Source organism: Sphaerodactylus townsendi, linkage group LG04, assembly GCF_021028975.2.
Source record: "Sphaerodactylus townsendi isolate TG3544 linkage group LG04, MPM_Stown_v2.3, whole genome shotgun sequence".
Taxonomy (NCBI): domain Eukaryota; kingdom Metazoa; phylum Chordata; class Lepidosauria; order Squamata; family Sphaerodactylidae; genus Sphaerodactylus; species Sphaerodactylus townsendi.
Window position 1 is genome coordinate 94,725,207 of NC_059428.1, and position 27,569 is coordinate 94,752,775.

A 27,569-nucleotide genomic window follows, 5' to 3' on the forward strand; every position below is an offset into this window, starting at 1 on the left:
CACACACACACACACACACACACACACACACACACACACACACACACGTGTTAAAGCAGTATTTGAATTAGTATCAGAATTAGTATTTGAATTAGTATCAGAATTATTTCGAGAACACTGTGAACTACTACAAGGGTTGTATACAGGAGATACTTCTAATTCTTGAACAACTGGAGCAAGGTTATCCAATGAGCTTCATAGCAGATTGGGGATGTAAATCAGCCTCTCTGATTGCAAAGTAACCCTCTAACTAGTACAGCTACACTTCTGGAGCTCTCTACATATCATTTGGAAAACTGTTTTAAGATCATCTCTTCTTGGAAGCCAATTGCACAGTATTCAAGAAGAGCGAGACAATAAAAAGACAACAGTGCTGATCTCTAGGAACATCTTTCGTACCTCCTAAGCCTGGCCGAAGCCTGTTATCGTATCCATCCAGGAGACCATCCAAGATCCTGGTGAATATGGTGATGTTGTCATCTTTCCCTGAAGGTGTTGGCATTTGTGAGAAGCTGTTAAAAAGTAGAAGTGAAAGAGAATATAAGTAAAGACGAATAAAGAAGAGGCAGAAAAAGGATTAAAAAATTATTTATCTTGTGATCAAATAGGCTTGGATCATTAAATGCTTGTGAAGGAGAAATGAAGACAAAATTACATGTACATAAGTGTACATAGCTCTTACATGTACATAGCTCTTACATGTACATTACATGTACATAGCTCTAGTGGACATATTTTTTGAGCATTGCTTTGGGGTTATGTTTGGAATATAAAAACATTTATAGTGATAAAATTAAAAATAATTTATAAAGAAAGGAACATGCCTGTGAATGCACACAGGTAAAAAAAGAAACTGAAGTACTCATAACTTCACTAGCCATGCATAAAATATGGAAGAACTGAATCCTGTTGAGAAGTTTCGCTTCTTTAAAGGCATTAAAAGGATACACTGATATTTTTTTACTGCAGAGAAAGCTAACAGTGAACTTATCTTTTAGTGGAAATTAAGTCCAAAGAATGTTCATAATTGTTGCCTTGTCCAGCACTGTCTCTACTTCCCTTCGTCTTACAAGAAATTAGCTTGTGTAATGTAATGTATTGCTAGCACAATAATCACAAATAAGGGATCCAAAGAGCTATTTAGAAAGGGACATCTACCATTGTTTTGTACCTGGCCTGCTGACATTTTCTGGGAGTACGCCAGCAAATTTGCCTCTATTACACAAACTAGTAATGCTTTGTCAAGCTCTAGTGCAATTTCAATTCTATTTAAACCTGCTTATACAGGGGGAAAACAGCTTTACAATAACAGAAATAGGAAGAGAATCTTGGATTCTGCAATACTTTTCAGTAATTTCCAGTGCCTAATTTAGCTTCATATGGAACCCTTACTACTGGTTAGTTCCCTGCATGTAATTGGGGGAAAATTTGCTTAGAGTGTAATCTGTCAAACTCAACGGGACCATAGCAGATATAGTGATTCTTAAGACAGAAAGGGTTTGCCTATCCTTGTGAATGACTGAGCTTTTTTCACGTCCTATCTTGACACCACATTTCATTTTGCTTGACTTTTTAGCTGCTTCTTATGATCTCAGCGAAGTTGAACTAACTGCACAACTGAATTATTACTTCAAGATTTGCTTGATACAGCATGTTTACTTATGTGGAATATATGCTATTTGCTTTTTAATTTTTCAAGATTCTCCTGTCGCAGAAAAAAGCTCAGTGTCCAGGAAAGATGAATGGATAATTATATTAAGTGATTCAGTTATAACATGACAATATGAGTTATATTTTGTGAGAAAAACCTCTATAAATTTATAACAGTAATCAAATGTCAATGTTTTTATTAGCCTACCTTGGACTATTAGAATTTATTTTAAAAATAGTCAGTACTGTTAATTGTTTTAAGATTTGCATATAATATTCTATGTAAACTTTGTCATCTCACTTAGTTGTTAGAATTGCCATTGTGATAGAACTCGTTTCTTTTCCTTCTCTTTTTATTATATTAATTTTATTAATGATTTTTTTTTCAAAAAAGCTCAGTTTCTAAATTAACCTGATTTAGAAATCAATTCCATGCTCTTTAATGGCTGGGTGAAAGCCTCTGTGGTAAATGTAGAACCAGTGAATGGTAGAACTGCTAGGCTGTTCTGAAATCATCCAGGGTCTTTCAGGAATATAGGTCAACTACTGCTTGGAAACTTCAGATAGTTGCTATTTAAAATCTTTTCCGGTTGCTAAGTAAAAATAGTGCATTTTTAAAAAATTGTGCCATTTCAAAAATCTATTATGAGCTGCTAGACCCACTATCTATTTTTACTCAGAAAGAATGACAGTATATAGTATGAAACTCACAGACAGCACTTCATGTGTGATGATTGCATACACACATATATTCCACTGTATGCACATGATGGAAAACTACAAGGAGATGCTACTTTTTAATATTTACTTTTATTTACTTAAAACATTTTTATGTGGCCTCTCTACCCAATCAGGTTCCAAAAACATATCAATAATTATAAATACAGTTAAGATTATATAAATAATTCAAGTAAAAGACATAAACAACACTTGAAGGGAGGGCCAGTAACCATTACTGGGGGTATGCCAGAAGAAACAAAATAGTCTTCACCAGCTGGTAAACACTGATAGGGGAACACGGATTAATCTCCCTGGGAAGAGTTTTCCAAAGTTTTGGTGTCACAACCAAGAAGGCCCTTTCTTGGATTGCTACCTATCCAGGGGCAAAAGAAAGAGGCTACCAAAATGACCAGAGTGCACAGGTACGTTCATATGGAAAAAGAGAGTCCTTTTATTAGAATATATCTCTTGTGTGCATGAAATGAAATACACTAAACTGATAGAGAGAAACAAATAAAAAAAACAGGTGGGTGATTTTTACCATTTGAAATTCAAAAGCTGATCCAAATGTGCCATGACTTCATTTAATAAGCCCATCTCAAAAAGCCCTTTCTGAAATAATCCTACCTCATTTTTACAACATGTGGGACAAAACCTGATTAAACAAGGAGTAATATCTTTGGCCCATTATGCATGGAACATTTATGTCAGGGTTCTTCTCTGTTCAGTGGGCTTGTAGTGAGTTCTCCTCATGTTTCTCTGTTTACACACAAGGAATCACTCACTCCTGCCACAGAGCTTTTCTGCAGAGAATTCTCCTGGGCCTGGGTCCTTTAACTCTACCCATCAAGTGTCCTTAAGGGCACAGATCTCATTATACCTGGTATTCAAGGTGTACGGCCCTTGAAAGGGTGGCAGCCCTTTAAACTGCACTTATATTGATATTACTGTCCCAAAAATAATCCCCTTCCCCAAATGAAACAGCCAAAGCAATTCCTTGGACCACAAGCTGCTAAAGAAGGGGACCATTCTAGACCTGATATTCTCTTCCCTTACCATACTCTCCACACACACATACACACACATACACTGTTGCTGCCAGAAGACAGAAAGGCTTGCTATGTTCTAGCAGTCTCTATTATTATATCAATATCTCAGCATATCAATATGAGAATTAAAAATCAGTGTGTTTTGACTAAGCCCATGTAAGTGAGCTTCATTTCTGTGATTTGAAGCACTCAGCAACATGGAGGGGCAAGGAGGAAGGAATGGATGGCAGTGCAAGGGAGAGGGAAAGCTGGCAGTGAGCAAAGGGGGATGTCTGCAGCAAAGCTGTGCTCATTGGAAAATCTGTCCCACTTTGACAGCAAAGCAAATTAAAATCATGCTAGAAGTGATCTCACTTACTGCAGAGAGAATGGAAAGTGAAAGTGGGGCTTGGGGAAATATGTCCATAGAAAAAATCTTGCCCTGATGACATTTACTGTCACTGCACAGCAGACCCCTTGTGCATAATCAGCCTTTGTGAGAAAATGTCCTTAGCCCCACAGTAATTTGTAAGGTTATTGGTAGTATCCATATGGATACTATGGCATTCTATGGATGTTTGGCATTCTGATGCAAATTCAGTATCTTTCCTAGCAATGCTTTAAAAGGTGTGAATGAACCTACTTCAGACATGACAAAAATTAAAAATGGAAAGCAGTTCTGTGTGGGAACATATACACACTGACAGTCATGTGCAATAAATATACAATATAGTTTAGTATATATGATGTATAACTAGTAGTCTTCCCTGCACAAAGGGATTCCCATGTAGAAATTGTTATTACTGATTTCAATTTGGCACAGAATTGAAATAAATATTGAAAGGAAACTTCAGGATTATAGGCCAAATAATCTGTACAGTGTCCATAAATTCTGATCTTATTGCAAATAATTTACATTTCAATCAAAATAACATCCATTACTATGACAAAAAATGCGTGTATTTTCTCCTTGGTAATTGCTAAGCATATGTTCAACACAAAACCAAACTGCAAAAGAATCAAAAATTTTAAATTGATGCTACAGATATCTGTTTCCCTCTAAATGCTGGCAAAAGTGATTTGTGGGGCTTTCAAAAATGGTGTGAATTACAGTTGTATCCTCCAAGGTGCTGAGAGAGACATTTTGGCTATACAGCAACTTGAATAAGATAGCATTTTGTGTTGGTAACTTGCATAAGGCCATCCAATAACCCTCAGGGCTGAGCAATCTAGATTTGACCCTGGGTTTCCCATAGTGGAATTAATGTACATGAGCATATAAAAACAGTTTGGTCGGAAAAGAAAAAAAAGTCTTGAAATTACACTATTTGAAGTTTTTATATTCTGAAATACTGTGAAGCATTGAAACATTTGATCTGAATCATTTAAAATTCTAGCAAATACTCCACAGGGAAGACTCTTACTTGATCTAATGGGCTTCTTCAATATCTATGATTAAAACTGACTGATGGCTTTTGACATTGTGGCAGAAAGGGACGTAGGTTTCGATATAATTACTTCTTTTCACTGATAGTTCTGGGATGCATATATCACTCAACGAGAGACAGAGATCTCATACCATGGGAAGTGTAAACCCCTGCCAGGATGAAAAGTGTTTCCAAGTATTGCAAATTCCGAGTAGCTTTGCAAATTCAGTCCCCCACCCCCATCCTGATTCTTTTCACAGAAGAAATCTGCTTCTTAGAAACAAACTATAAAATAACTCTTTTAAAAAGAATCTTCAGCTAGAAACAACAATAATTTTTCATAATGATGAAATCAATTTAAATGGAAGCATTGCTTCCTATGGTGTGCATGCACATTTCCTTCATCTGATTGTTATTTTTTTCAAATAGATTTGACCAAAAATAACAGAAAAATCTACAGCAACAATCCCACTTTTAAACTGTGTTATAAACATATTGTCTAACTTTAGCCAATCAAGGGTAGAGAGGCAAAACTACAAATGCTTTACAGGGTGAGGGGAACGGGGGGAACAGGCCCAAGAAGATCTAGTCAAAAATAAGTCCCATTTTAATTATTTGGGCTTACTCCCAGGTAAGTGCTCTTTGGGCACTTTTGCATATGTAGAATAATGCACTTTCAATCAACTTTCACAACTGTTTGCAAGTGGAGTTTGCTACTCCTCCCAGTAAAATCCAGCTGCAAAGTGCATTGAAAGTGAATTGAAAGTGCATTATTCTGCATGTGCGGAAGGGGCCTATGACAGTCAGTGTAGTACAGCAGTTACAGCCTTAGAGTAGGGTTTGGGAGAGCCAAGTTTGAAGTGCCATCTTGCTGAGGAAGCTCACTGAGTGATTTTGGGCCAGTCACATTCTTTCAGCCCAACCTACCTCAGTGGGAGTTGGTGGTGTGGATAAAAAGGAGATCAGAATAATGCCAGCTGCTTTGGTCCCCCACTGTGGAGAAAACTGAAATATTTTTATGGATGTATGGATGTATGGATGTTTTGAATTTATATCCCGCCCTTTCCAATGGGGCTCAGGGTGGCAAACATCATAGAAAACAATGAAAACAATACAACAACACATCTATTAAAACTTTAAACAGCAAAAACTCTAAAACAATAAAAGATGGCGATAAAACCCCATAATAAGGCACCCAAGGGAGGTCACGATGTTCCAATCAGGCTGGCTGGCAAGATATAAAAGCCTGGCAGAAGAGCTTGGTCTTACAGGCCCTGTGGAACTCGCAGAAGTCCCGCAGGGCCCTGATCACAGTTGGGAGCTCATTCCACCAGGTAGGGGCCAGGGCCAAAAAGGAAGTAAATACATAATGTATATGTATATAAAGGAAGCAAATACATAATGGAGAAAATGGAAGGCAGATAAAAGGTAGGTTGGTGAATGGCAGGGTAAAATGAAAATGAAGCAAATAACTAGGCAAGGATTACAGGGTTGCCAGATGGAAGGAAAAAGGAAATAGGGCAAAGAAGAAGAGTTGACTTTCTATACCCTGCTTTTCTCAACTTTTAAAGGAGTCTTAAAGCAGCTTCAAATGGTCTTCCCTTCTCCCCCGCTCCCCCTATGTACACAACAGGTGCCTTGTTAAGTTAGTGGGACTGAGAGACTTCTGAGAGAACAGTGATTAGTGCAAGGTACCCAGCAGGCTTCATGTGGAGGAGTTGGGAAACAAACACATTTCACCAGATAAAAGTCCATCCCTCTTAATCACTACACCACTCCTCCAGTGAGGAAAATGAGGTGCCTTGAGGATTTCCAATGAGGCGAGTGGGCCTGGCCAGTGCCCAGCTCCAAACAATTAGGCCATAGTTTTCTTAGGTGAGGCTGCTTGTGAGGGGACCTAAAAACCAAGAGGCAGATAAATGTAGCTGGCTGTTGTATGGGAAGGGGAGAAGGAAATAGGAAACAGAGAAGCTGTGCAGGCTTTCAGGAAAGGAAAATAAGGAGAAGCGGAGGCGTGGGAATGAGATGCCTTTCATAAGTCTTTGTGGGTTCCCTCTTGTTTATTATATTGATATCCTGCCTTTCTGGCATGAAAGAGAGAGTACATAGGATTTCCAGACAGTCTTCCTAGGCACAGATCAGATGAGAGCCTGGTTCACATATACAGGATAAAGAGACAAGAGTGAAGTGGCTCAATTTACTTGCTTTGTCTGGGTCAACAAGATGCAGATTAGTACTCTCAGGGGCGTACTGCCCATGGGGACATGAGGGGTCAGAAGACCACAGGTGCCACAAAATTGCCCCTTGTACCCCTCCTCCTTCCCCCCTCCCCCATCCATAGACTCTCCCAACCACCCCCAACTCAAGCCACGGCACAGGGGGCCCGGAAACAGCCACCCCAGCCATGCCGTCTCCCACCCTCAAGTTCTCTGGGCCGCAGAAGGCCCAGAGAAAGTGCCCCCTCATCCCAAGTTTGAAAGGGGGTGGGGCAGGGAAGCTCTCACTAGGCTCCCCGTAGCCTGGCTTGAGTTGGGATGGGGGTTTTTTCCCTGGGCCTTCTGTGGCCCAGGGAGCTTGAAGGGGGTGGGGGGCAGCTCCTGCCAGGCTTGGTGAGAGCTTCCCACCTCCACTCACCCTCCACTCACTCCACTCACCAGTCCCCCGAGAGCCTGGGGTGCTTCGGAGTGAGCAGAGGTGGGGAAGCTCTCACTGAGCCTGGTGAGAGCTGCCCCCACCCTACTCCCTTTGGGCTTCCTGGGCCACCTTCCCTTGCCACTTTCCCCACCCCTGGCCACCCCTTGACAACCCTCTCCAACCCCTACCCACCCCTTCCCAGCATCTCCCCCCACCCCTAGCCATCTCTTCCCATCTCTCCCACTCCCATCCCTTGCCACCCTCTCCAATCCCTACCCAACCCTTGCCTCCCTCTCCCACCCCTAGTTCTGCTGGCATTGTTCTGAGAGGTGGTATGTGATATCTAAGTAATCAACTGGTGGAGGTAGTTGGTTTAGAGGGAGCCATGGAGATGGGTCAAATATACACAAGACTGAAAAGTGTTGGGAGATGTCTTGCTCAGTGCACATCTGTTGTCATCAGTACCAGCAAATCTCTGCCTAAGCAAACTGATGGGGAACCATGGATGCAGACACCTTGTACGATAAAAACTATGCACAAGAATCTTATACTAATGGGACCACCTCCAAAAACTGGCCTAGGTGCAATTCTTCTGCTCAGGAGTAGTTGCTGTACTTTCCCAACTCAGGTGGGTTTCTGTTGAAGAAAGTTGCGTGGGCTGTAGGGGGAGGGGGCACGATGATCCATGATGCCAACCACAAATGTGAGCAAAACGCATTTATTTATTTGATCATTAACTTATTTGGTCACTTATTTATTTCATCATTTGTTTGGTTTTTTTGTTGGACTTATGTGCTGCCCTTCTCCAACAAACCTTCTGGAGACCCCTGTAGGTCCAGTGATGGGGGTGGGGGGTGGGGAGAAGCTTAGTTTCTTTCTAAAGTGTTGATTTGAGAACTGTTAAGTGAGACACTTGGGCGAGGGGTCTCAATTTCAGTTCTTGCCCTGGGCTCCATTTTCTATAGGTATGCCCAACAGTGGGATCCAAAAATTTTAGTAACAGGTTCCCATGGTGGTGGGATTTAAACTGTGGCGTAGCGCCAATGGGACTGGGTGGGGCATGAAGGGGTGTGTAACCAGGCATTCCGGGGGCGGGGCATTAATAATTTCTCTGTTACTGTAAAAAACTCTTACTGGGAAAAAAAAGTTCCTAATTTCCAGCCGGTATCTTTCTGTCCATAATTTGAACTCATTTTAGCAAGTCCTATCGTCTACTGCCAACAGAAAGAACTACTTCTCCTCTAATTGACTGCCTGTCAAATCCTTACTACTTTCAAATACTTAATTATGTTTCTAGAAATCAAAAGAAGGATACTTTCCTTAAACAAGGAACTTTACCATATTTCTAAAACATGTTTTTAAAACAGCCCAGCAGGGAGAATTATCCCATTTTCTACCTTTGCTAACCAGCCACATAGAAAACAATAAGACTTTATGATTTTTGGACCTAATGGAATTTCTAACGGAAAAGCAGACCCAATTAGTAACCCCCTCTCAGCACACACAAATAATTAGTAACCCACTCTCCGGAACTGGTGAGAACCTGCTGGATCCCACCTCTGGATATGCCCCTGCATACTCTGAATGTTCTCGCAAGTTAAAAAAATCTCCATGCAAAGAAAAACGAGCACTGGCTCACTATTTGCAGTATTGGTTTATATTTACAAAGTGTTTTTAACACAAAGAAGCACTTCAGAATGGAATATTTGCCCTAAAATCTGGGGCCCCTCCGCACTGTAGGATTCGACCTTAGTTCATCATAGGTCCGACCCGGGTACTCCGCACAGTCGTAGCGTTTTACTCATGTCTGTCTCTGCTCTCCCCCTCTCACTGTCAAATTTTTGAGCTCGACTGGAAGGTACGACTTTTTGCCGAACTCGGGTTGCACTCAAGCCGAAGCCGGCGGAGTGCGGAATCTCCCTTGCCTCGACTCTGCCAGCCAGCCAATCACAGTTCATTATTTTGGCCATGCGCAGAACGGGAGACTCACGGCGGTGAAAAGCGCGCCTTCAAAAAAAACCCTTCTCGTGCACGAAGAAACGACTCAGCTCTGCTCGCTCGTTTTGCTCTGACAGAGAAGGCTTGCAAAAATGCAGATTCCCGCCAGTTTGTGACAGGCGGGAAATCGGCACTTTGTGATGTTGTCACAACGTAGCTCCTACGTGGCAAAATGGGAAAAAAGGGGCGCGCACACACGTTTCCCGCCATAGAACGGCAGCCAGTCGGGAGTGAAAGACACGAGCAGGTAACCCCATCCTCTGAACTCAGGTCCGGAGAGACGACCCAGCTGCTGTGCAGAGTAACAGAAGAGTCGAGCTCAGGTAACGATTTCTGCAGACATGAGTGAAACCTAGGTTGCCTCTGCTGTACGGAAAGCCCCCTGGAGTGGTGAGATCCATTCTACCACCTCAGCTCTGCCACCTCCTGGCATTGCATGGGTCAACCAGGCCTCAGACCTGCAAAGTTGAAAATCCATGTAATGTGTCTTATAAGCATACCCAGAACTACTGAATCTGAATTCCTTTCTCTGAGTTGATACTCAAATGGAAATCTCATTGCAAGTATACTTCAGACTGACTGAATGTTAGACATAATGTAGTCTGTGACCAGGTACAAAAGATTAACAAAAATCGTGTAACACAACAGTTGGCAGCACAGAAAAGCTGTACCATTTGGAAGTTCCCCTTCTACACTACAAAATTTCCTCCAAAGCAACCCTCACTAGACACACCAAAGGGTAGAATGCCAGACAAAAGTCCTTTCTGCACAGCAGAAGTAAAATGTCTTCAGGATGGAAAAAAATGCATTTCGGGAAAGAACTCCACACAGCTGTTTCTCCAACACAACTTCAGGATGTTTTATCTCTGCTCACCCTGGGTTTTTCAGAAAATGCTACATTTAGCTATTCTTTTTCCTCAAGATGGAGCAAGACATTTTCTCTTGGCTGTGCAGAAAAGGAAGAGTTTTATTTTTCCTTTCCGAGTTTAAAGCTTTCAATTTCTCTGCAGTAAATGGCCACCATTTTCTTTTGATTTCTCTGCCCTCTGCAGGATGCTCTGTGCTGCCGCCATTTGTAGAATGTCCCCATGGAGTTTCCTCTGTTTGCCGCTCATCCGCATGTCCTTTCAGGGTACAAAGTTCATCAATAAAGTTAGGGTTTTTTTCAGGCGATCTTGCACATGTGTCGTTCTCCTTTTTTGTTTTAAATGAAATATCTTTGAAGCTATGATGTAACGATGTGGGAATCAGGTGTGATTCTCATATCATGACATCATAGCTATCTCATTTAAAACAGAAACAGAAAAGGAACAACACATGGGCAGCATAACCAATAACCAGGAAAAACTAGCTTTATTCATGTACTTTATACACTGAAAGGATGCATGGATGAGCTGCAAGTAAAGGAAACTCCATAGGGATATTCTTTAAATGGCAGCACTGAGCTTCCTAAAAAGGGCAGAAAACTGTAGGCGCACGCTGTGGAAAAACTGAAAGTCAGCGCTTCGGGATGGGGGAATTACAATCCTTTCCCTGCCAGTCCTTTATTTTCTATGCTACACAGACAAAAAAGGCAAAATGGCTCTTTTTAAAAATCTGCAAGATGTTTTATTTGTACTATATAAAAAGGGCCAATGTGTCTCATTACAGCAGCCACCTAGTTCCACCCCAAAAGCAAGGGGCAGTTGAGTCAGGTAGAGTGGAACACAGCATGGGTGAGTGGGGGACCTGGATCTAAGATGTCATCATGCAGAGCTTTGGGAAGAAATCACCTGTTATTTTAGTAGCATGGGATTTTATTTACCTCCATACCAAGAAAAGATTCGGCATGCCAATTTCTATATTAAGTGTGTATTAAAAGATCATTTTTCTCCTGGCCAGTTGGCAACCTTGTTCTCTCCGGACCTCATCTCAGTGAACACCAGTTATTGCTCAAAACTCTTAAGACTATGAGGCAGGCATGGGAGGTTCCCAGTTGTCATGGTGCCACCGACACTCTGGGGAGCAGAAGCCACTCACCTGCCTCAGATGAAACTGCCTCAGTGGCCAGCCAACCTGCTGTCTCGCTCTCCCCTACCCTATCCCCAGTTTTGTGAAATGACAGCCACCTTCACAACAGATGCTGCATTCAGCACTCAGGTTAAAAAGGTTGCCTATATATGATCTGCCCTATGGCACGGAGTGGTAACTTGCAGTAGTGCAGTCAAAACTCTGAGCACCTGAGTTTAATCCCAATAGAAGTTGGTTTCAGGTAGCCAACTCAAAGTTGACTCGGCCTTCTATCCTTCCAAGGTTGGTAAAATGAGTACCCAGCTTGCTGGGGGTAAAGCGTAGATGACTGGGAAAGGCAATGGCAAACCACCCCATAAACATAGTCTGCCTAGTAAACATCGTGATGTGATGTCAACCGTGGGTCAGTGCTTACATAGTAAACTACCTTTGATTTTTACACAGGATCTTAACCCAGACAGAAGGGAAACTTAAACTTGCACTTCAGCAGATTGTAACACAAAAAAGCATCAAATAATTGTAAAGCCAGAGGTTTTGTCACTGGCCTCCGTGATAGGACAAATCAAAATCAATGCAACAGCAGCTGGTGATCTATCTTCAGAGATGCCATCTGTATCCTTCTTTACTAATTCTTGTCAACACTCTAAAAGAAGTTTCTGATGTAAAAACTACTGATGTAAAAACTACATATCCTCTTATGTTCATGCACAGTGTCTTGACTCTGAGTGGGCACTCAGAGTCGTTTATGCAAATTAAGGATTTAAGGAAGATATCTGACTTGTTTTATATCGAATCACATCACTGGTCATTCGAGCCCAGTATAACCTTTGCTGACTAGCAATGGATCTCCAAGGTCTTTCTTTCAAGCCCAGCAAAATGGGTCTCCTCCATTCAGTCAGCTTATTTATCTTATACCCTGACAGCCAAACATACATGCACAAACATAATTCTGTGAAAAGTGGTCCTGAGATCCAAACCAGAAATCTACATGATGCCAAGTGAACTATTTCTGCTCAGTAAATTCAGCCCACACTACATCCTTTGATCTGCCATATATATTATTTTTAAAATTTTCATTTGTGTTCAAGCCTCCTGCTTTTGATCTAGAGCCCCCAGAACTTGAAAAAGAACATAACTTATCAAAAATTAAGTCACCAGAAACGTGTGTAGAAGGAAAAGGTACTGGTGCTTCAAATTTCAATTTCTTTGGTATGGCTTCACAAACAGAACTCTGCGTGGGATTCCTTTCTGTTCTATGCTCACTAACAATTCCATCCACGGTTTCTGAGCTAACATAGCAATTTTCATTTCTGTTTTCATTTTGCATGTTATCAATGTCATTAGGATTTTGGTTCACCTCCTTGATGGTTCTTTGGTTTCTTTAATATCATTTTTATGCCACCTTAATGCCGTTTTACATGCTATAAGCTCTTTCTTTATATGCCACTTCCATGCAACTGATGAACAAATAATGTTGTAAAATATGTCAGTTTTAATGGGGGGGAATTGGTGCAAAGAAAAGGAATCAGCTGTGAAAGTAAAAAAAGTAAAAGTAAAAAAATAAATGTAAAGAAAGTTTTAAAAAACATGGGGACTTTCTCACAAGAAATAGACAAAATGGAACTAGGGACATTCAAATAGAAACAGACTTTCTGAAATGCTTGGAGATCTCTGCTTCTGAATTCAGAGGGCACAGTAACAGCTCTGCTCTTGTTTTCAGAATACAGCAAGATTCTACAAGGGTTACACCCATGTAACATCTGTCTGATACTTACAATACATCCCTAGACCAGGTCTGCTGAATTAGTGGACCTGTTCAAGAACTAATACCATTTCCCATGGATGGTCCAGTTATCTCCTTACATATGCAAATCCTAGAGCAGCTAAATCTGTTGGATTGATGCAGCAACCAACAAGGAGGGCAATGTAGCACATGAAGAAGATGCCTAAATAAATGTTAATTTTCACACGTTGCTTGTGGATGCACTGATCCCAGTACACACGGAAAGTCCTCATTTACACAAGCCATCCTGTTCATTTTAATAGAAAACGTGTGCCTAACTATGGACTCCATTGCACAAGGATATCAGTTTCCTGTCCTGAAAGTAACAGCCAGTCTACAGTCCTTACTCCATAGGTCAAAATCAAACATCTTGTGGATGTATTAAAAATAACAGTTTTGGCTTTTTTGGTCCGCATAGCAAAAAAAAAAGTAGGGTTTTTTTCCTGCTTCCCCTCTTCTAGCTCTCACTCGCATCCGCCATTTTCTCCCACTTGTGATTTTCATCTCGCCCACCATTTGCTGATGGTTTGCAATGGAGGTTTCCTCTGCTTGCAGCTCATCCACGCACAACTTTACTGTATAAAGTACATGAATAAAATTAATCTGGACTGACGATCCCACACACATGTCATTTTCCCTCTTTTTTTGTTTTGAAGGAGGGGTCTTTGAAGCTATGATGACATAATATGTGAATGTGTGACATGTGCATATTTCGAGTCATTGTAGCTTCAAAGACACTGTCTTTAAAACAAAAAAAGGGAGAAACAACAGATGTATGGGACCGTCAATTCAAACTAACTTTATTAATGTACTTTTTACAGTGATGTTGTGCATGGATGAGTTGAAAACAAAGGAAACCTCTGTCCAGAGGTGTATCTAGGCAAACTGGAGCCCGGGGACAAAACCTGAGTTTGGTGCCCGCCCCCCCCCGGTATGGGCGGCCACCCTCCCCCACCACGCCAAAGCAATGATTTTTTGTACCACCTCACAAATCACCCCCACCAAAACATACATGGGCTCTCTCCCCACCAACTCTCCTTCCTAATTTTGTCCTTACACCAGCCCTGTCAGGTAGGCTGGCCTGAGAAACAACTCCAAGCCAGTGCAAGTGGAAATTAACTTTTAAGCCTGTAAATCTCTCACAAATCACCCCCCATCAGAAGATTTACCAAACAAATGTCAGCAGCAGCATCAGTTCTGTTGCTGCTGGGCTCCCAGCTCAGCTTCCCTTCTCCTGTGTCTGCTGGCACCTGGCTGCCAGGGAGAAGGCTTCTGAGCAATGCCACACTTAATTTAAGGTGAATAAGGCACACTGGGTCAGAAGGAGGGGAGGTGGAGCTCCCCAGTCCTGCTCCTGGGAGCACAGTGGGATTTCTCCCCGCCCCTGGACACTCTAGGCCACCATACAGAGTGGGCGGGGCTACAACAGGCACTAGCAGCAGTCGGCTGCCTCAATGCCAGGCTTCCTGGGGCTTGCTTAATCAGCCTGTGGGGGGGGATGTTTTGGCGCCCTCCATGTGACCACAGTGGATGCCCCCGGGGACATGGGGTACCCTCAGCAAATGGTGGGCGAGATGGAGGATCGTAAGTGGGAGAAAATGGCAGGCACAAGGTGCGATGAAAATGAATGTAGAAGAGCTTTGAAATCAGACATAAAATAAGATGTTTCCTGTCCCTGCACAGAAAGCAGGAAAAGTCTTCACCTTGGATGGGGAGATCGCTAATTTAGTGTTTTCTAAAAAAAATGGGGGGGGGGGTGTTTGAGCAGAAATAAAATTTCTTTAAGATCTTTTGGGGAAAAAGTTCCCCAAAATGTTTTTGTTAACATACTCAAGATGTTTTATTTGTGCTGCATAGAGAGGCCCAATGTTTAGTGAATCTCATTTTTCAACATATATAACAGCCTTTGAGCCCTATTAATAGCACTGAAAAAATGCTGTGGGGAATTTCTCAAATACAAAGTGCTCATTCAAATTGAATTTATTGGTGAACTCTTGTCTCTGACACTTAATTTTTAAAAAGTATCAAATGTGATACTTGAGTTTCAGATTTTACACAAACTTTTCAAGGTTTGGGAGGGAAGGGAGGTGGAACAATCTGGCATGAATTTTAGGCGTATGAATACTCCACAAAACATATTTCTCTGTTCTTCAAAACCAAGTATTTCCCAAAACATTCACATACTATACCAAGCCTTTCCTCCTGACAAGGAATAGAGTTACATTAATAATTTGTAGTGCAATTCACTGCAAGAGGAAAACTAATGTTGAAATGAAATGAATGGGGGGGCGGGGGGCGGGGGCATTCTTCAAAGTACTTGAAAACTGCCATTCAAAACTCAAGAGTTTTGAAACGTTCCCAGAGTTCCAATGAATGACGAACTGACTTCAGCTCTACTTGCTGGACTGCTGATTTATCTATGTACAGGATTGCCCAATAAGACTATCCTGGTGGACTGCAAAGAATTCAGCGGCACAGAATCTTATGAAATAAAGAGGTCCCACTGGATTCTTTAAGGACTAAGAAAAATCACATATTTGTAGCAGAGGGGACTTTAATCTTTGTTTATGACTTTTACAAAATGCAGCAAACAGCAAAAAGTAATTACTGAAGTGCCTGGTAGTGACAAACAGCAACTATAGTTGTCAAATGGCGACAGTGAAAATGCTGTTTAATATCATTGGACCAAGCCTTATGGAGATTTATATGGCACTGCTCAGGAATCCCCAAACACATCACAAGCTGTTTACTAAAACTGCAGCATCAACAAGAGCAGCATTCATTTGCTATATTATGCACACTTCTAGGTACCCCTGCATTGCCCAGACAGTTATGCCTCAAAACAGTCTACAGCCAACATTGCAGTGAACTAGGAACTTTTTCAATAAGTTCAGGGATTCTTCGACCACAACCACCCTTAGTACGTTTTTCCAATTTTAAAACTGGTTGTGAAAACCCTTAAGAACGAATGGTATATGCTACAGAATGACAGCCTGACTCTGCTGAACTGGTACAATGCAACAAAAAAAAAAGTTATGTTTTGTTATGATTCAGTGCAAAGCTATACCGACAGGAGTATTTTCCCTGGTTCTAGCCATTATATTAAGGTATTTGATAGAAACAAAGAATCAGGATGGGTCCGGAACATCGCCTAATATATCCACACGTCCTGTTGTGAACAGCCACACTTCCCCACTTCATTTTTACAGCTGCTGTATAAAACACAGAAGATACAAGGTTTAATATCTAGAAACTGCTGACGTGCAGTAAGAATCATAACCGGTGAAAGGATTCACATGGATAATTTTGCCTAACCTCGAAACAGAATAACATATTGCCGAGTGCCACGGAGCTCCAACAGGGAGCTCTGCAGATCGAGAGCTGCTTTGCCAGCCCCTGCACCACCCAGGCTGTTGGCCAGAGGAAGGAATGCCAGACAACAGGAGCTGAGACATGACTGCCACGCCAACGGAGGCAAAACGTGCCCTGCAGCCCAGATTCCTCCCCAATCCTGGAAAGCTGGCCCCAGGGAAGCAATTCTGTGTCATGGCCAGTTTTGAGAGACTCAGAGTTGAGGATACTCAGGGCCCTCAGTCCTCTACTCTGCCCCTCTACCAGGATCCCATTCACATCTCCCTTCTTGCCCATGCTCACAAGCCACCTGTATGACCTTTTATCAGTGATACTGGATGGTGTGTGCAGCTGGGAGTGCCACTGCTATAACCCCCAGAACACTTGCACATTCTTCTATGGTGGTGCTAGGCTGCCCAGGAGCCAGGAGTACAGGAAGCAGGACACTTGAAAGCCAGCAGGTGGGGAAAGTGCACTCAGGCAGGTCACAGAGGAGGTGTAGGGACCCTGCCAGAAGCCCTGGGCCCTGACTGATACCCCACTTCAAGGTAACTGATGTCAGGCCTGCCTCAGACAAAAGCTTTCAGTTCTCCTTCATTCCCTTAGAATGAGAATGGCTGAGGAATCTGTCCACCCATTACAAGCCCATGGATCTTTGAGTGTAAACCAATATCTTACAATGGGCACATGAAGCTGTCTTATACTGAGTCAGACCACTGGTCCATCAAAGTTAGTACTGTCTGCTCAGACAGGAGGTCTCTCTCCAGGGTCTCAGGTAAAGATCTTTTCACCTCACCTACTACTTGACCCTTTTAACTAGAGATGCCAAGGATTTGAACCTGAGACCTTCTACATAGCAAGCTGATGCTCTATCTCTGAGCCACTGCTCCTCCAAAACAAGTCTCCTAGAGCTGACTCTGTTGCTTTCACATTTGCCCTGGATGGGCATGATAATGTGTGGTGAGCAGAAAGTGCAACCACAGGGAATTTGTAGTTTCAGTACTTTTCCATCTTGCCTACATTCAAACTTCCGCATATCCTCCAGGGGGAGCAGTACATGTTTCCAAGGCAGGCCAGCTTATTCATGTCTTCAGGAAAGGGGAGAGGAAAGTTCTAAGATGAGACAGAGAGCTCATCTTAAAGAGGAGGCAAAATTAATGTTTGTCTTCCTTCCGCCTCCTTCATCAGCAATCTCTCAGAATTCAGTTCTTCTTAACATGTGGTCATCATTTATTTGCCCATAGCCTCAAACCACTGGCTTCTTGTCTGAATTTCAGTATCTAGAATAAACAACTATTGTCCCTGAGGGAGGGGAGGAGTGAGGAAAGGGGAGGGAATGAGGGGTGGCATGCAAATGAAGGGGAGGGAGGGAGAGGGTGGCATGCAAAGGAGGGAGGGGGCCCGGCATCTGGACATGGCCCACCCACCCTAGCGGAGGGAGAGGGAGGGGTGGCATGCAAGGGAAGGGGAGGGAGGGGAAGTTTTCTGAAATCCACTGTCAGATTTAGAAATTGTATAGGCTAATCTACCCATAATAACAGTCTGTTCAATATTCTGTTCAATATAACAAATGCAACACAAATTCGGATTGTCAATTGAACTGCAGCAAAGGAAGTAACAGGACTACTTTCTGTACCCTGTCTTGCCCAAAACAAAACCAGACCTCACATTAGGAGTGTGCATTTGGATATGCCAAACCACAGCACCAAAAAAAGCTGTTTGGGCTTTTTTTCAGCTTTATTCCCAGTCAAAAGAGAGATACAACTTCAAAGCAACCCAAAAAGCAAATTGAAAAAAGCTGAATTTTGATACTTTTCAGATGTAGATATAATAGACACGTGGAGGGGGTGGGGGTAAGAAATCTTTAAAAATCCAGATTCCCATGTGTTATTGGGTTTGGGGTTTTTTTTTTCAAATATCTGAAAACCCACTACATTAAATATTTGTAAGGCTCAGGAGTGTTAAGGTAGAGCCACCAATTTTGCAGCACAGCTTTAGATGACTCTCCTTAGAAGAAACCCCAGGTTTGGTAAATATTAGGTCCGGGGGTCCAATTTTATGGGCCCTCAAATGGAGAAAAAATGAAGGTCTATAAAATTGGAACCCTTGACCCAATTTTCAACAAACTTCTCAGTTTGTGTAAGGAACGTCATCAGCAGCCATGCTGTGAATTTGGTAGTCCTATCTTGAAAACAGCCTCCCGTAACCCCCTCAGAATTCCTCCTTCGATACAACATCGAGCTTAGGTGGAGCTGATAATCACAGAGAAAAAATTTTCCCAGCATAAGGAAACTACTGGGAAATCCTTGCAGAGCTCTGGGGAAGATGTTGAAGTAAAGACACCAATTTTGCAGTATAGCTGCTAGTGACTCTTCTTACAAGAACCCCCAAGTTTGGTGAAGATTGGGTCAAGGGGTCCAAATTTAGGGGGCACCGTTTTTCTCCATTGGAAACATCACTTGGATGTTCCTATGTCTCAGGAGCTGCTTTGCCAGTCCCTGCACCATTCTCCATTTGGGAGTCCATAAAGATGGACCTTCTGATCTACTCTTTACCAAACTTGGAGGTTCTTCCAAGGAGAGTTATCTGAAACTGTGCTGAAAAATTGGTGGCTCCTCTACCTTAACCCCTACCACAGAACCCCACAAAGATTTCCCATAGGGTTTGATAAATCCAAACATTTTGGACATTAAATAACCCCCCCCCCCCAAAAAAAAATATCAGTATGGGGATTTGGCTGGGGGGGGGGCGCTGAAAAATTTCAGGTCCATTGAAACTGAATCTGTTTTAAAAAGGGGGGGGGAAATGGTGCACACCCCTATCTTTCATCAATTTGATATTGATTTCTGTACCAGGCTGTTTTATGAGAATTCTCAGTGGTGGTACTTTTTTTCACTAAGGTACACTGAGAGCTTTGTAATAACCATTTCCAAGCAACCAGCTTCTCTTCATGTACATTCAACCTGTTTTATAATTTTATCAGCTGAAAAGACTGAGACAAGGAGGGTGTATCTGCTACAAATATTTTTGACACTTGAGCTACTGAGGTCCACTAGAAGCTCAAATGCTCGATGTTCAGCTGTTACCTGGAACACTAGATTGGCTTTTGTTACACTGTTTTCATACAGTAAAACTTTGGCTAAGCTGTCAGGAAATTAAGGCCATTACTTATATTCCTTCTTAAAATTAAGAATCACCTTTCTTGTAGTTAAACATCTGTTTTTCACCAGCAGGGTGGTTATATTATTAATTCAGTTTTTATTGTGCCTTCCTTGCAAGAAGCAGCATACACAACAACCCTATGAAGCAGGCTAGGCTGACAGTAAGTCTTCGGTCCAAGGTCACACAGTACTTCATCCAAAACTGACCACCTCACAAAATCTACTTTCAATACAATTATTTTTAAATAAGCAATAGGAGTTCAGTTAACTCTGTTATGAATATAGTGGCTTGAATCTGAAGTGCCCTTTCAGCTTCCACTAAGTACTTCCACTCATGCAAGAAGGAAAGGGCAATTTTTGTCTGTTCTCCCTTCTTACTGTAGCCGTCATGATCTCCCTGGGGGTCCTCTGACTCAAAGGGGACCACAATTTCAGGAGAAGAGCAGAGGGAAATGAAACAGAGGCTTCAGCCCAGGAGCTCTGGATTTTTTCACACATATTTTCCTTTATATCACATGATTTAATATATTCCCATTAAAGGTTTAATAATGGTTTAATATTAATGGTCGAATTCTAGTAAGAAAAACTCACCTATTTCCAAACAGAATGGTGGTAATACTAATGATGATGGTTGATAAATACATTCAGTACTTTTGAAGTCCACTTCTAAAGCCCTAAGAGACATCTTATCACTTGCTGGTTGTTCTATTTTTAACTGGATGGCTTCTATTTTTTTGCTTCTTGATACTATCTTGATACTAACTACACCTTGTGCCCTCTGACATTGGCAAAACATTATTTCTAGACTGCTGGGGGGAAAAGCCCAAAAGATCATCAGTGGAAAGATTCTCCTGTTTCCCCCTGTTTTTAAACATCCAGTCTTATTAAGAGTTCTGGAGAACTTTAAAACTGTCGCTCTGTGATGCGTTATTTGATTTGGTCTTTATAAAAGGCCTGGCACAGCTTTTGTTCATTGATGGAAGGCCTCTAGGTGCTTTAAGCCCTTCACATACATCCTCTCAAGAACCAGAACAAACAGCAGTATAATTTCCATATTAAGCTTAGTGTATATGAAGATTAAATTGAGAAAGAGCAGCTTGCCTAAGGCCACCTACTGAGTCCGATGCGTAGCCAAAAGTTAAATAGGAGTTATTTCCACTATCAATGGACATAACAATCTCCAGCTTCTTCAGGTAACACAGAAACCTACCAACCACCTTTTGGTGCATGATTCTGACCACTGTGGACTCGACACTAGCAAGCCAGAACACAAGCCTGGCATTGTAAAATGTGATTATAGCCATAGATGCTGATTTATGCCATAAAAAAATATGTGCCTTGGAGGCATTCTTGGCCTGGAGTGTTGCGTTGACAGCTTCAAAAACTGTGAGCTACTTTTCCCCCAGAAGTCGATGCGCAAGCAATTCTGCCTTTAGGGAATATGCAAAGGTGGGGAGGACTCATGCGTTTCACCTTATGGTGGGTGAGGTGCGCAAGTACACACGGAACACTTGCATCTTGCTGATGCATGAATTCCTCTTCTGAATATTATAGCAATAGCAGGGAAAACAGATGGGCAAGTCGAACATGCACGGAGTTTCCTTGCCCAACCGTAACGTTTGAGAGTCCCAAAGGTCAGAATTCCGACTGGCTCATCTCCTAATCCCATGATCTATTTTTCATTAATTTAATGTATTATTCCAAACTTTAACCAGCAAACAAAAATAACATAGTAGACAAGTTGTACCCACAGGCAGCAAGAATGTTATCATTAGAGAATAAAAAACACACAAAAATATTAAAATACTTAAAAACTGAGCTTCAGTAAGCCTCTCTGGGGACTTGTGAGCTGCGGGCTTTATAAACTAGTAGACAGAACTTTACTACTTGGCTTGAGGTTTTGGGGTTCTCATCGTCAAGTAGTCAGTCAAGCCTTGCTTTTTTTTTGACTGGCCTGGGAATTGGATGGATAAACTTTGATCGTACCTCATTAAAGTGTGTACAGTGGAAGAACACATACTCTATCAATTCCACTTTCCCCGCTTGGAACAAACATAATCTTCCAGCATAAAGGTGTTTTTTTTTAATTTGCCTTCTACATCAACTACACACCTGGATATACACCAGTATCTACACCAGTATTTACTATAAACTTGAATATGCTGAAAAGGGTAGTAAATACCAACATATATTTACAGATCTCTTCCTGTGCTTCAGAATTTGTAGCTCAATTGTCTTTAGAACATCCCCAAGTATTAGATTACTGCTATTTTACAGATGGGAGAATTGAGAAAGAAAAATACTTTGCTCGATCTCTCCCCACACTGATCATCTTAAGGAAGCATTAGGCCGGGGTGCTGAACTCATTTGTTACAAGGGCCAGATGTCACATAAATGTGACTTGGTCAGGCCAGGGGCCTTGCTGCCAAATCTGCACGGGGGGGCAGGTTCAGCTGGCAAACAGGCTTGCTAACCTAGATCAGCATGGGAAGGGGGAAGTGTCCTGCAGGAGGCTCACCAGCCCAGATTGGCATAAGAAGGTGGCTCGCCAGGACAGATTGGGAGCAGGCTGGGGGAATTGCCTGGACTGGGGAGCCTGTAGGGCCTGCCAGGTCAGATAGGAAGTGAAGGGAGGTTGCCTCAGCTGGCTGGCAGGCCTGATCAGCCCTTTCAAGGGGCCAGACCTGGCCCCCTTCACATGTTTGACACCCCTTGCCTTCTGTTCCCTCTTTGCTCCTTTTGGAATAGCTTCCAGTTTTCAATAGTGGTATACAAAAATCCTGAAGAAAACATGTACAACCTCTGTGAAAGTGGAATCCTTTGGTGGAGAAAAACCACCAAGAGATAAACTTACCCAAAATGGCTGGCCAAACTCATGAAAATGCAGAGCAGGAAGCAGTTTTTGATCATGATATAATCAGAGCACATCCCATTGTCCATTCCCAGTGAAATGATTACTAGGCGCAGTTGACTTTGTAGGAGTGTTCTTTTGCCACTTTTGTTCTGAAGCTGCAGTGGGCAAGAAACGGAGAAACGCCCATCATTGGTAAGACATCAAAATGGCCAGATCTCGAGCAAGATATGGGACAACAGTTGTTCAATCGGCTCAGGGAGCTGTCCAGGCATTTAGTTAACATAACATTCAAAACCAACATGCAAAAAGCACCCAAAAAGATAGTTAAATTTTCCTTTTAAATGCATCCTTGCTATTGTGAATCACTTCCTCCCCTGTTTCCCAAATGGAGCCATTATTCTGCCTTACATGGCTTTTAAAAAAGGAAGCTAGTTGACACATCCTGAAAGTCAAGGTGTCAGTATAAAGATTGATCAACCCCCCTCCCCGCCCCCAAAAAGGCTTATTTTCTTTCTGACACTTTAATGACTCTGTGGAAGGCATGGCAAGAATACCTGCTGGCAGGATTGCCTGGTACTCCCCGGAAGGTGGCCTGACTGATTCAAATCATGAATCGTGACTGTATTTGAGGGAAATAGTCCTCCCCCCTTTTATTTATTTCCTGATTTTTTAAATTTCAAAATGTAGCAAAAAGGATGCTTTTTAAGCAGCTTTGACTTAACTCCTGCTCTTTCTCCTTCTACCATGCACCCCCCCCCGCCCCCCGCACTGCCAGCCAAGGCACTCTCAACAGAGAACAAGGCTGGGTACATTTTTCTTTGGGAAGCAGTGTGGCAGCCATCAATTCCTGGAAATGTTCGGGGGGCAACAAATAAGCAAGCAGCTGAGCTTGTTTTTGATGGGGGGAGGTTAATTTGCACTTAAGCATAGCTCAGGTGCAGTCAATTCACAACAGTCCAGGGGAATCGCTTCCCCCCCCCCCCTTAAAGTGTTTTCTGGTCTGCAAGCCCTGGCAAAGCCGGCGTGTTGGAGCAGCATTGGCGTAGGGAGCCTCATTCTCACGCTCTCCTGTCATTTCCCCTCTTCACCTCCCTCTTTTGGCCAGAGAAAGAGGGCACTGCAGAGCCGCAGCATTCAATTACCTCCAACAGCCTTCCCTGCCGCTCTTACCCGGGGAGTCCCACGCACCCCACCGGCCCACTCCCGGTCGGACCTCCCCCCCCCCCCGCCCCAACCGCCTGCCTTGGACCCCTCCAAAGATGCATCCCCTCCCCTCCTCCTGTCCCGAGGCAAGTGCTATACCCGCAGCAAGATCCACGCATGCAGCCCCGGCCGGCGCCTTTCGGGTGTCTTGCAGTCTCCGCTAAAGCTGCTGCCGCTGTTGCTGCTACCGCACCGAGCCCCGCGCGCTGCAATGAAGCCGACCGAGCGCCTGGTTCTCTCCCGAGCCTCTCTGCCCCTGCCATGCACTCAACTCCGGCAAACTCCTGCGAAAGAGCACAAGTGCAGCAGGCAGCTCGCCCTGGAGGCCCTTCTCGCCAGCCACAGCTCCCAGGCTCCAGCCCAGATCCCCCGGAGAACCCGGCCGGAGGAGAGCGCGCAGCCCAGGCTGTCACCCCGGTAGCCCAGCAAAGTTTGCCTGGCGCGACCTGCTGGCCCCGGTCGTCTCCACCCCCGCCCCGGGGAAGGGGAGGGCGCGACGCTCCCCTCGGCTCCTCTTCTCGCCTCCGCCAGCCACCCCCGGGCGCAATTGCGCAAAGCCTCCTGCGGGCTCCCAGGCTGGCCGGTGCGCCTTACCAAGCTGGGGCGACGGGAGCACCTCGCCAGCCGCCTCTCCCCTCGCCGCTCGCTTTCTGCCTGCGTGGCTGCCGATTGAAAACATGCAGATCCCAGCAACTGTGTTAGTAACACATCTTCGCCCACGGCGTCAAAAAAGGGAAGTGTGTCGGGGCGGCAGCGGTTCAGCGCCAGGGAGCCCCTGTCTTGCAAGGCTGCTGGCGTCGTCCCCCCACCCCCCCGGGCCCTTTCCTTGCTCCTTCTCCGATCTCTCCGTTTCCTTTTTTTGTTTTCCTATTTGGTGTGTGTGTGTATGTGTGTGTGTGTATTCCGTCACCCCCTCCCGTTTAGCCTTTCCCCTGTATCCCCCACATGGCTTCTCCCGGGCTTGGAGTGCAGCGGCTGCCAAGCAGATGTGCGCCAGCAGAGGGCGCTCCACGCATGGCAGAAACAGCCTGTATTAAATCACTGCGTCCCGATCGGAAGACAGGAGATCTCGCTTAGCCAAGCGCTCTCCGAAACGGTCTTGTTTCTAGGAAGGGGGATCCCGATAGGACGGGATGGGTTACAGGATTCCCTTCCAAGAAGGGCTGGGCAGGAGATTTTTTTTTTCCGGGGCTGGGGTAAATTCGACTGCACTAGGGTGATATTTAAAATGTCCATCGGAGAGAATGAGAAACCACAGTGCCCTTTTTATACAGCCACCAAAATTGCACAAAGCTTTTGCCTTTCCCTGAACTCGGTCGGCATCAGCCTTGGATAGTCAGTACAAAAGAGGGGGTGGTGGAGAGATTACAGGCTCCCTATTTCCCCTAAAACACTCTCGCCCTGCTAGCTCTGATAAAGATTTAAGGGAACCTTGAAGAAGGCTTGCTGTTTCATTACATTTGGGATGGTCCTAATAAAATGCATTACACAGCTGCTGCTTAGGAACAGCTCTGTGGTTAGTTTTCCCTGTTCAAAATGTTTTGTGGTTCTTATAGGAGAGAAAGGCAGGGTATAAATCCAAACTCATCATCTTCCTCTCCTACACTTCAAGTGAGGTGTGCTGTTGACGACACCATGTGTTGACCCTCCTTTACACAGTACAATAAACTTGTGGAACTCACTGCCACTGGAGGTGGTGGCAGTCATTTGCTTAGATGGTTCTGGATGAAACAAATTCATGCAGAAAGGATCTGTCAAGAGCTTTGAGCTATGATGGCCAGGTGGCTCCTCCATATTCAGAGATAGAATAGCTATGCATGCAAACTGCTGGAGGATATCAGCAAGGGAGGGGACTTTGCATGCATGTGCTATATGTGCAATATTAAACCATTTTATGCGTACACATACGAACAAAGTGCTATATGTCAAACCACTTTGATGAATAAACCATAAAATAATGTTGGAATTTTAAGAAGACATAACTCATAATAATAATGATAGCGGAGCCAGAAGAGAATCCCACTCCTGGATTATGTTCAAACTAAAAGATTAGTAATTTTGTTTTGTTTTTGCATTTAGCTAGGTAGAAACTGACTGTATTAGGTAGAAAATAGGATTTGTAAGTTTTCCTGTATTTGTAGCTGTATGGAACCTCCTTGGCCCAAGGCAGAGAGCCATCTCCGCTCCACCTGGGCCCACCTTATTCACGCAGTTTGCCGGACACACGCCGGACAAAAGAAATATCTCAGTTGAAGCGCCTCGCCCTGCCTAATCCCGTCAGCAGGCAGATAAGAAAGCTCTCGTTATCACCTTCTGCTTCCTGACCCCGGACACCTAGGGAAACCCTTTGTGTTTTCCCCGCCAGTGGACACGTCATCGCCTCGCCCTACTCTGGCGCGAAACTCAAGAAGGGGATGCCTATCGGACTCTGATTGGTTCCTGCACGCATAAATGAATCCATTGGTTGCTTGAATTCTGTTAATGAATGGTGGTGGGCTGTCTTTGATTCTCCTAACACTCGACACGAGAGAGTGTACTTAAGGGGTTGTAAGGCTGCTAGGCAGCGCAGTTGTTGTGCGGAACGGAGGTGCTGACACTTAGGTCAGCATCTCAATAAACCACCTTTATTTATCCGAGCCTGTCGGGTCTTGCTTGGGTACCTGGGCGCTGCCAAGAGCGGGATACTTCTGAGTAAGGAAAGTGTTACCCAGAGCAGCGCGGTAACAATAATAGTAAAAAGAATACAGTCTGGATTCTTTGAACTCAAGGTGTTTGAATGGATCTTGATGTAGGCTAACCAGTTGGCTTTTTATCAAGCTTCTTCATCCACTTCAGCTCAGTTCTTCTATTCAGGTTCCCCTCACGTGGTCCTTCCCACAGCTTTTCGCCCGCGTTCGATGGAATGCATGAAAACAGACAGGTGTTGCCGCACAGCCGGTGCTCCACCGCTGTCATGACCTTATTCATACATGCACCAATCGAACTATGACTATATCAGAACAGAAAACTATCTTGTGGTCCCAGTGTACTGAAGGGGGTAGAGCAGTGGCGTAGCACCAACAGGACAGGGGGGCACAATGCTCTGGGCACGCCGTGGAGGGGGCATGGAGGGGAGAGGCGGGACGGATGGCACCATGGCAGGGGTGCAGGGCATGCATGAGCCCCAGGTGCAGTTCCCTGTCGCTCTGTCACTGGGGTGGAGTGGCAGACTGGTTTTTTGGAATTGCTTTCAATTCCATTGTTGGTTGTGGAGCTCACTGGATAACTTTGAAGTCAGTGTCTCTCATACTATCCCACCTCACGAGGTTATTGAAATGATCAAATGGAGGAGCCAATAATTATATATGACACCCATGAGATAGTGCGACAAAATTGTAATAGAAATAGATATTATAGGCCAAGTAACTCTGTACTGAAAGACAGATTATAATGGGTAATGTGTCTGTAGCAGTAAAAAAGAGCAAGAGGCTAGCAGCATCTTAAAGACTAACAAAATTTATGCAATAAAAAATACACATACCAGGAAGTATCTCATTGAATTTAGAAGCATTGTTTCAGAAACTTTTGTAGAATTCGAATACAAGTTCTGTGCTTTAAAAAATCTGTGCTTTAAAAAATCAGAATTCTGCATCATGGTATATCTGGATCTATATTAATCTATTCAATTTCATACATTGTGCAGTGCAATCCAGAAAAGACCAACACATTTCTAAGTCCATTGATGTCAATGGAATGAGAAGGGCATCGTTC

The 27,569-nt window shown here is 43.5% G+C and overlaps 1 protein-coding gene across 2 annotated transcripts in view; it reads right to left on the minus strand.

Annotated features, from left to right (window-relative positions):
- GABRA5 (gamma-aminobutyric acid type A receptor subunit alpha5) overlaps window positions 1-24,652 on the minus strand; it is a 79,712-nt gene extending 55,060 nt beyond the window's left edge. Inside the window, exons 1-4 of one of the 2 annotated variants that reach the window (XM_048494339.1) lie at window positions 24,414-24,652; window positions 23,919-24,103; window positions 22,617-22,771; window positions 400-512 (exon numbers count right to left, since the gene is read on the minus strand). In XM_048494339.1, coding sequence (XP_048350296.1) covers window positions 400-512; window positions 22,617-22,702 — 199 coding nt within the window. In that variant the 5' untranslated portion in view covers window positions 22,703-22,771; window positions 23,919-24,103; window positions 24,414-24,652. The remainder of the gene's footprint in view (window positions 1-399; window positions 513-22,616; window positions 22,772-23,918; window positions 24,104-24,413) is intronic. The other variant, XM_048494341.1, reaches the window with a different exon arrangement.
- Between the last annotated feature and the right edge of the window lie 2,917 nt (window positions 24,653-27,569).